This window comes from the organism of the source record quoted next, unplaced genomic scaffold (assembly GCF_019419815.1).
Source record: "Pyrus x bretschneideri cultivar Hongxiangsu unplaced genomic scaffold, Pyrus_bretschneideri_v1 Contig41, whole genome shotgun sequence".
NCBI lineage: Eukaryota > Viridiplantae > Streptophyta > Magnoliopsida > Rosales > Rosaceae > Pyrus > Pyrus x bretschneideri.
In genome coordinates, this window is record NW_025999735.1 from 1,229,742 (window position 1) to 1,240,058 (window position 10,317).

The 10,317-nt window shown below is 36.2% G+C and overlaps 1 protein-coding gene and 1 pseudogene across 1 annotated transcript; one reads left to right on the forward strand and one right to left on the reverse strand.

Moving 5' to 3' along the window:
• Nucleotides 1-493: 493 nt before the first annotated feature.
• Nucleotides 494-1,912, forward strand: LOC125469236 (annotated as a pseudogene).
• A 36-nt stretch (nucleotides 1,913-1,948) lies between these two features.
• LOC125468216 lies at nucleotides 1,949-3,075 on the reverse strand. Its single transcript, XM_048566327.1, has 2 exons — nucleotides 2,739-3,075; nucleotides 1,949-2,206 (listed from the first exon to the last, which is right to left on the reverse strand). Exons 1-2 carry the CDS (start codon nucleotides 3,073-3,075, stop codon nucleotides 2,100-2,102), a joined length of 444 nt encoding a protein of 147 aa, XP_048422284.1. The 3' UTR covers nucleotides 1,949-2,099.
• Between the last annotated feature and the right edge of the window lie 7,242 nt (nucleotides 3,076-10,317).

Consider the following 10,317-nt stretch of genomic DNA (forward strand, 5'->3'; position numbering starts at 1 on the left):
ACTCAGTCAGCTCGCGAGAATCGGGGGTCAACTCCATCGTACCATCTAGCTCAGTAGCTATGTGGTACAGTGTTCAACGAGCCTTGGTGGTCTTCAACGAGCCTTAGCAAAGTGCTCATGCACCAGCTTTAGGCGTGCAGATATGTTGTTTGTTAAAATGTCTCAGTGAAATTCAAAGCAAATTATATATGTTTTCTTTGTTTTTAAGATTTGAAAACAGTTGCTTAAGTTCCGTACCAAGCAAGTTTATTTTAGTATAATAATTGTATATGAAAACTTGTCCATCATCTCGACTTCTTGCAAGTGTGGTATAACCTTCTTTTTGCTTTTATTTTTGTTTCATTTGTATACTGCTATGTTTTTCTCCGATCACGAGCTAAGGTATGACCCATTGTTTCATTTTTTTAATTTCATCTGCTTTGAAAGAAAAAAAAATGATTCCTTTCTCGTATCCTTAAATTTTTGTTTGGATTCATATATATTCAACAGATAGAAGAAGCAGACGAATTGGTAAGCTGAAGGTGCCATGGCGATAAAGATAATCGCCGCAATTATTCCTACAATAATTAACTACACAATTAGACCACTTGGACGCCAAGTGAGTTATGTCATTTTCTACAAAAGCAACCTTAAAGATCTAAGGAGTACATTGAAGAATTTTGATGCTGTCAAACAAAGGATGAACCATGCGGTTGAAGAAGTCGAAGGAAAAGTTAATCAAAAAGTGGAAGCTGATGTCCGGAGCTGGCAGACAGAAGCGGATGTGATCTCTCGAGAGGCAGAAGCATTATTGGATGATGAAGGCTGTGCAAAGACAAAGTGTCTTTATATATGTCCTAACCTGATATCCTATCATCAGCTCAGCAGAAAATCAACTAAATTGGTCAGAAAGATTGAAGAACATGAAAATAAAAAAGAGTTTGCCAGTATCTCTTACAATGCTGCTGTGGAAGACATATCTGCCATAGCCTCCGACGAGTACATGGCCTTTGAATCAAGGACTTCAATGGTGAAGGATATCATTACGCAATTGAAAAAACCTGATATCAACAAGATTGGTGTGTACGGATTAGGGGGGCGTTGGGAAGACAACACTTGCCAAAGAGGTTTATAGAGAAGCTATGGAAGAGAAGTTATTTGATGATGGGGTTATAATTCTAAACGTAAAAGAAAAAAAAGACAATGAAACAATTCAGAAAGCAATTACCAAAAAGTTGAGGATGGATGTTGATGAATCTGTGGATATGGGAACAAGAGCGAATCTCCTACGGGCTAGGATAAAAGAGAGGAAGACTCTTGTCATTTTACACGATGTTTTGGAAAGAATTGACTTTGAGGCCGTGGGACTCGTTGGTGTGCCGAACTGTAAGTTATTGTTGACATCTAGAGAAAGACAAGTTTTATTACACAAAAAAATTTTGAAATTGGATTTTTAAAAGAAAACGAAAGTTGGAGTTTGTTTGAGAAGTTGGCAGGTAATGTCGTTAAAGACAACCGTATACTGAAAGAAGCAACCCAGCTAGCAAAGAAATGTGGAGGTTTGCCGGTTTTGGTTGTTGCAGTTGCAAGTGCTTTAAGGGAAAGTAGTTTGGAGGAATGGAAAGATGCGTTGAGAAGTTTCAAAAGATTTGACAAGAAAGAAATGAATGAAAAAGCATTCTTGGCTCTAAAGTGGAGTTACGAACAATTGGAGGATCAAGAGCTTAAGCAGTTGTTCTTGCTTTGCGGGAGTTGCAGCAATTATCTAAGTGACTTGTTAAAGTATAGTATGGGTTTGGGTTTGATAAAAAATGTTGAGACAATGGAAGATGCACGGAATTCATTGAATAGAATGGTTAAAAAACTAAAAAATTATTGCCTATTGCTGGACAGTTATTGGCAACTCCCAGGAAATCCAAAGCAAATATTTTGATGATATTGGCAACTCCCAGGATATTGGCAACTGCCATTTCACTGATAGGATTAATCCAAATAAAATCCCAATTTCCAAAAGTAAATTTTCAATTAATCTCTCAAAAGCAATCATTTCAAAAAGCCCAGAAGTACACAAAAATATTACCAAAAAATAGAGATATATTGAATAAGTAAAGAAAAATAACTTAAGAGACCACGAGATTACCCAGATCGACTTGAATTTGCTGCTGCCGGGTCTCCATTGCTGCTTTCCTGCAGTTGTTTTTCATCCTCTCCATTCGACAGTCCAGGTCTGCAACCCCAAAAACATGCAGAAACGATTAGCTTCGCGGTCGGATTATCAAATCATGCTGTGACAGGACCGACATACACGCAAATAAAAAATTCATCAATTTGTTTTTTCTGAATCCATAATTCAGATTCGAGTTCGAATTCAACGGAAAAAAAAAATACATAAATCCATTAAAAATTTTGCCCACATGAAAAAAGAAATAAAGGATGAGTTAGAAGCTTTTAGCAGAGAGTTCACCTCAACATGGAAAAATTTAAATGGAAATTGAAACTTTACTTGCTTAACGGCAGCAGAACTTGAACGATCTAGAGGTTTTTTGGTTTTGGTATTCCGGGGATTTCACGACCGACTTCACTGGAATCCAAATTTCATCACTGACTTCACATAAAATCCCTAAAATCCCAAATTCCAATCCCTAAAGCAAATCATAATTCCAACAACCACAAACACGCAAAATCCAAATTAAATCTGCATGTCATTTCAGATTTTAACGATAACCCACCAACCCAATACACACAAAAGAGTAAATTACCTGAAATCACGGCTGCTCTAGAAGTTTCGAACGACATGCAGATTGTGCGACGGTGCGAAGGCAAACGGCGACGGAGAGAGAGAGAAGTGGGTTCCGCTGTTTGAGGATTAATGACGAACAGGTGGTGAGCGCTCTGACGCCGGCAGATTGGGAGGCGTGGAGGTCCCTCAGAGCTCGCAGCGAGTTGAGGGAATTGAGTTTGAACATGATCTTCTTTGCTCTTAGGCGGACTTCTGTGAGACGAAGCAGTAGTGGAGTCCTGACAATGGAAGGAATAGATGAGATTTTGTAGAACCGGATCACCGCGTAGACAGCATGGGCAATTTCGTAATTTCATCGTACCAGTTACGAATTATAAGGGTTTATTACACTTATTTCCTGATGTTTATCAAGTTTTCACAAAATTTCTCACATCTGAGACATTATACTAACATCTCTTCAGATTTTAATTTTCTTTCATACAACCCCTCAATCAGCATTTTGTTTATAAATTTACTAATTTACTCTTATTAATTATAACTGATAAAAAAATATTTTATAATTATATAAAAAAGTTATAAACATTAACACTATGTTCGGATAAGGAAAATAAACTTTAAATTTGGATAAAAGTCAGAATTTATAAATTGACATGCACCAATTCCCTTGTTTGGATTCATAAGCTCAATACCAAGCAAGTTTTTGGATTATAAAAATTGTTTTCCGAAAGTCATTCATCATCTATTTAGTTTTTGTTGTTTGATGATCAAGAAGCATTCGTTTCGTAGAAGGACAGCCAATGTGAGCCTCACACCTAATCCCCATTTTTTTCAAAAAATGGGGATTGCTTTGCATAAAAGGTCTATCTATAGATAGGATCAAGAAACAAATATTTTGACAAATACTTTTACACTCTTTTTAAGCCTTTAGATTATATGACATCCAAGAGTCCTTATTTATTCATTAAATGACATGGATGATTACGTGGATTTTAACTAATATTAAAAATAAAATAAAACTGAAAAAAACATAAAATCTATAAGGAAATTTATAAATATAAAATTTAAAGGGAAGAAACCCTATAAGCGTGAACTCCATTAAATCGTAGCCTCCATCTTCCTCTTTGCCGATGAGGTATGCAACTCCATGCCTTGGATTGATACGGAATTCTAATGCCCTCTATAACAAATCAAGCTATTACTTATTAGTCTCTTAAATCTTCATTAGGTAAGCAAAATAAAATCCTATATTACTGTTCATATCTGCAGGATGATTAAATTGAGTTCTTCAAAACCTTGTTAGTTTTTCCCTGGGTGAGCAACTAGTGTTCCAGAAACATCCCCCCACCAGTCGGGATTCTTCACGTACCAGTCCAATGTCTTTTTCAATCCATCCTCCCGACGTCTGTTGGGACCATCCCAAGGCTTTCAGCTTCTTGTAATCTATGAAATATCTCTTATCAAGAAAAGGCCTATCCTGCACAAACTTAATATGTGCATCTGGGTTCAAAGAGAAGTGTTGGCAATTTTCCTAACCACATCAATCAATCTCCTCTCTTTGTTTGTCCCGATGTTGTAGGCACAACCTACCTCACCCCTATGGAGAATGATTTACTTTTATATTGGAATTTTGTATCGATCAATTGAACGATACTAACCTTGACAGCGTGAATGATAGGAATTCGAGGTGTTGGGGTTGGACGAAGCAATTCGGATGGTCGTGCGTCTGCATTTTCATCCATGACAGCCATTTTCGCTTCTTCCTTATGTTTACAGGATTATTTTTATTCTTTTCTTATTTTTAACTTTTATTAATTTCTTAATTATAAATTTATACCTCATTTAATGTTTAAAATTCTCTACATAACTCTTAATCAAGACCGTTGAATGTTACAAGGTCTAAAGGTTGTAAAGAAGTGTAAAAATATTTGTCAAAATCTTTATCCCTTATATATAGGAAAAATTAGGTTCTCATCCATCTTTTTTCAACTCCATTGATTGAAACCTTATTTCTTTTCAATTTTTAATCAAGGTCCCTTGGTTTTAATAAACATCATTAATTATTTCAATAATAAAATATTTTACATATCAAGGTAATTAAATTTTATTTCTAAATTACTCATTTAGTGTTAGAAACATTACATTTGATATATTTATATTTATGGCTAAATTTTGTATCATATATTTTTATTTTTAGTTTGTACCCATTTTAATTTGCAACCCTTTTTTTTTTAAATTGTGCCAATTTTTTATTTAGTTTTAGTTTGTACCCATGTGACAGCCGGTCCCGGATTATTCTTACTGCAAGGGTGAAATGACGGTTTTGCCCCTAGTCGATAATTGTTGTTTGTGTGGTTGTTTTGGGTGCTTGGTTGGTTGCATCTCAGCCACACATCTATCTTCATTTCCATCACCCTCTCCCGTTGACTCTCTCTATCCCAAAGTCTCTCTCTCTTTCTTCTTCTATACTTGTGTACGGACAAGACCAAATCCTTCGAAAACGTTGTAGATCGTGGTGGAGACTTATACCTTTGTGTTCGTGAGCTTGGTACGAGTCCAACCATACCCATTTCAGGTAAGGAAACCTTTGTTTTCACGTCGAACTCGAGATTCCCGATTTGGTCACTATTTATGCACACGTAAAATCGTGCGTTTTTGGGAATTTCAGGGTTGTAGGAAGCTTGGTGAGGTCCTTAGAAGGCTCGGGGTGGTTCGTTTGAAGGTTTTGGACGTCGGGATCGTGAGTTGCAGGTTTGGCCGGATTTTGGGAAGTTTTCCGACGAGATTCCATTGGTTTTAGTGCTTGGAAGTGGTAAGGTTTTGTTCTTCTAGTTGTAAGCTTCATTTTGGTAAGTGGATTTTGGTTGAAAAACGAGTGAGAAATGAAGTTTAGAAGTTTTTTCAGTTTTTCAGCGACAGCGACGGCGACGGCGCCGGAGGTTGGCTAGAGAAGACGATGGAATATTCCGTCAGTTTGGACGGAATATTCCTAACAGTGTTAGGTTAACTTTAACAGAATCTGTTAGTTTTAACGGAATATTCCTGACGTCATCAGTGTGCCAGGCACGTGCCTACTCGTGGGCGGCGCGTGTGGCCATGCCTCGGCCGGCGCGTGAGACGTCAGAAAATTATTTTTAAAATATGGGGATGTTCGTGAGGTTGAGTGGATCACGTTGGTGTATTCATACACCCCATTTGAGCATTTTATGAGAAGTTATTACCTAGTTTTGGTTATGTGCTTTAAATTAACATTTTTATAGTTGTTTGGCATATAGGTGAGACCTATCCCGAGGACGAGCGCAGTTACTCGAGGCAAGGGGGTTACGACCCTTCTACATACCAGTGAGTGGGCTTTTGGTTTTCCGTATATACCTATATACTTGTGATTTTCCCAGAAAATGAAATGAAACGTTTATATGTTTTAAATGCCATGCATTGCGTTTGCCTATTTAATTATGCATTAGTAGTTGCATATATGTATGTTTGGTGTTGCAGACGCACAGGTAAGTGCCAGGTAAGTTATGGTTTATGTTTGTGATTAGTAGTGATGTGAGATGCATAGAGAGCTCATAACCTGCAACCTCGGTGTTAGTGCTCCCGCCCAGAGTAGGGCACAGTCATTCACATGATGTTCACCTCCCGCACCACACGCTCATCTTGGATCCAAGTTAGGTGCACAGTCTTGTCATAGAGACCATTATAGACGGTTCCGACCTGTAGGTGACTTGCGATTATTCGCCCAGTTTTCACATGATCGTAGCACTTGAGCGTACTTATTTACACCCAGTCCTGTCATACAGACCACTTTAGGTGGTTCCGACTCGTGTGCAAGTATAGTTAGTGAGTTGGAGATTTGAGCTCTAGATTCAGCCGTACAAGTCACGTTGGGTGACTCCGGCTGACTATTTACATTGCATTGATTGGCATTACCTGAGTACTTACATTTTATGTAGAGGTATTCGACATGGCATATTTTTGAGCATGTTTTCTATATGTGTTTATTTTCTATTTTCTGGGAAACTATACAAGTTTTACGGCGAAGGGTTAGAACTTTTGTTAATGAAATGATTTTGAAAAGCTTTGTTTTTGCCTACTCACACTTTCTGTTTTGCGCCCCTCCAGGTTCTAGTTTGGATTGCTCTTTTGGTGGCTTTCGAGGAATTCTCGGCATATCTGACAGATTATCACCAATGTAGGACCACCTCTGGGTGTGCTTATTTAGTGTTTGTTCCCCTGGACTGCACTAGGTCTTCTGTGCTCTGAATATTGTTTTTCACACTTACGCTTGCACATGTTTATTATCTACTTAGTGTATAGCTTGGTTTTTTATTTATTCGTACTTTTATTATTATTCTTAGCTTCCGCATTGTGCACATGGTTACATCACTCTCACGTGACGCCCAACACGCCCTGATTTCGGTCGGGGTGTGTCACCCATATATTAATTTCTTTTTGTGTCCATATTTTTCAAACTTTCATTTTCACTCATATTTTTTTGACCTTTTATTTGTACCCATAATTTATTAACCCATTTGTCTTTAAAAATGTACCACTTTGTTATATGTAAAATGTACCTGTTTTTTTTTTTTTTTTTTTTTTTGTAAGTACCATCTCTTTTGTGTAAAACGTACGCATTGTTATTTTTTATATGAAATGTACCCATTATATAAAATGTATCACTTTTTTTTGTATTAAATGTACCAAGTTTTTGTATGTAATATGTATCATATAAAAATTACCAATTTTTTGTATGTAAAATGTCATTAATATAAGTAATGACAAATCATGTGTTTTATTTAAGTATTTTTTTTTAAATATTTTCAACAAATTATGGATTTTATTTAAAATCTCATTAATATAAATAACTACAAATATCAAATTTTAATTTAATAATTATAATAACCTGCATAGAAATGCATTATTGACATTAATTTCAAGGACTTCAATAAAAAATCGAAAATCAACAAAGTTTCAATCAAGGAACGTTGATAAATAAGAACAGCATCCAAAGTCTATATATATATATATATATATATATATATATATATGCGTGTGTGTGTGAACCGCTGCTTCCAAGCGGCAGCCCTTCGCTGCTCGACCCATGTCAAAAAGGCACTGTCCAACAGGCAGAAGATGTTTACACAGAGGAGTTGGTACCTCACATAAACATATCGGAAATTCGTAATCTGAACAATTGGCCACACACCACCCTCCAACGCAAAGGCTGCTAGGATATCTCTCTTCAAATCTTCCTTCACTCTGAACAAAATTCTTGCCCATGGAAAATCCCAGGTAAGTGAAAAACTTGAACAAAATTCATAGCCATTGAATCATTCCATTATCTACACTCTATAGGCCATAGTATCCTTATTTTGGATGATAAATAATACAATCGAAAATTGTCGAAAGTATCAAGTTCTACAAGGCATCAAAACAGACCCACAATCAATGTTGTACAAATTCCGAAGAACAGATTCATGAGTTCAAACAAACAAGGAATCTACTTCAGGGGAAGGAAAAAAAAAAAGGAAACTTCACTTCCATGGAAGCTAAAACGAGCAAATAACAATTAAACAAAGGAATGCAAATTATCCAACTTTTTCGAAAAACCCAATTCACAAGGAGAAACTTACAGCTACCCAGTTTCCGAAAACAAGAAATTGAATCGAAGAAAGGAAATTACAGGTTCCGGATACGAAATTAGAAAAACCCAACTCGCAGAGAGTTGAAGGCACTTTCTTGCGTTGGAGTCAAGGACAAAGATGAGGGGTAAATCCAGGATGGATGAGGATGAAGAAGGTGGAAATTGAAGAGGACACTGAGATATGTTCTGAATATGAGGAAGGTATAGAGGAAGATGAAGGGGTTGGCAGGTTCTATTTCAATGGTTGGCGTGAACACAAATTAGAGGGGAAAGGTTGGATTGTTTATGACATTTGGTATTTATACCACTCATTCTTAAATCCTTCAAAATCCCTCTTACATTAAAATCCTAGTAAATCCTTAACATTCTCACTACACTTAGATTTGGATGTATTTTTTAAAATCATATTGGACTACCTGTGAATTTGGATGTATTTTCTAAAATCCTATTAAATCCTAATTTGACTACAACATGATTTCAAAATCTTTTGAAATTCTAAATGACTACACCATGATTTCAAAACCTATTAAAATCCTATCAAATCCTCATTTGACTACACCCCCTTAGATTCTTGGGTATTTGGTATTATGTCAGGATTTTAAGATTTTTTTTTTGTTAAATTCTTAAAAATATGGATATATTTAATTAAGATTTTAAAGAAGTTTTAAAAGTATGGATATATTCAAGGCGTATGAAATTAGGTATTGATTTTAAAGAGTTTTAAAAGATTGAGGAATTCAAAGGGATTTGAGACATTTCGTAGTGTATTTTTTTTTAAATAAGTTTATAGTATTCAAAGTGTGTCTGGGCATGTGTTTGGGCATATCTTCCGAACCTCACTAGATTCAGCTTAGGAAGTAACATTGAATTTATGTGGCTAAGAATCATCATTTTGGTCCCTGAGATTTCAAATCAATAGAAGTGGTCCCTGAGATTGTCCACCATCCATCATTTTGGTTCTTCCGTTAAAAACTCCGTTAAGTGTTTCGGAGCTCTTGGCCGGAAGTTAGGGCAATTTTCAAAGCTTCGTAACTCAATCGCCCATAATACATCAAAAGGAAGATAGGAAAGTGTAGAATAAGATTATACATATTTGGAAGCCCAATTGTTGCCAGAGATGGCCGGAAAATAGCCTCAAATTTGATTGGTCTGAGGGAAAACTAGAAAACTCGCCGGAAACTGTGTAAAGTTTAAACATTCATAACTTCTTCAATACTCAACGAAATCAAGTGATTCAAAAACAAAAATCATACTTCTCGATGAGAAGAAGAGAATGGTACCTTTTTAGGATAACCCACCTTGGTTTGGCCAAAAACCATCTCGAAAGTGGCTGTCTTGGTCCTAAGTTAGCCACTTTCGAGCCATTTTTCGGCCAAACCATGGCAATTTATCCATTGAAAAATATACCGTTCTCTTCGTTTCATTGACAAATATGATTTTAGTTTTTGAATCACTTGATTTCATTGACTATTGAAGAAGTTATGAATGTTTAAAGTTTACCCAATCTCGGCGAGTTTTCCAGTTTTCCCTTAGACCAGTCAACTTTGAGGCTATTTTCTGGCCATCTCTGGAAACCATCAGGCTTCCAAATAGATATAATCTTATTCTACACTTTTCTATCTTCATTTTGATATATTATGGGTCGAATTTGGTTAAGAAACGATTGAGTTACGAAACTTTGAAAATTGCCCAAACTTCCGGCCAAGAGCTCCGGGACATTAACGGAAGGACCAAAATGATGGATGGTGGACAATCTCAGGGACCACTTCTATTGATTTGAAATCTCAGGGACCAAAATGATGAGTTATGCAAATCTCAGAGACCATTTTCACTATTTAGCCTTAAACAAGTAATTGTGAAGCTAAGTAGCCTTTTTGCCATCATTACTACTTAAAACACAAACTTAATTAAATTCCATTAACAGCCAAATGTTAGTTATTTTGTTTACATTATAATT

Excerpts from the sequence above, each read along its gene's own strand:
- LOC125468216 (XM_048566327.1), bottom strand. The coding sequence starts at position 3,075 with ATGAAATTACGAAATTGCCCATGCTGTCTACGCGGTGATCCGGTTCTA. Across the intron at positions 2,207-2,738 it reads TAGAGCAGCCGTGATTTCAG|ACCTGGACTGTCGAATGGAG; the intron begins GTAATTTACTCT and ends TTGGGGTTGCAG.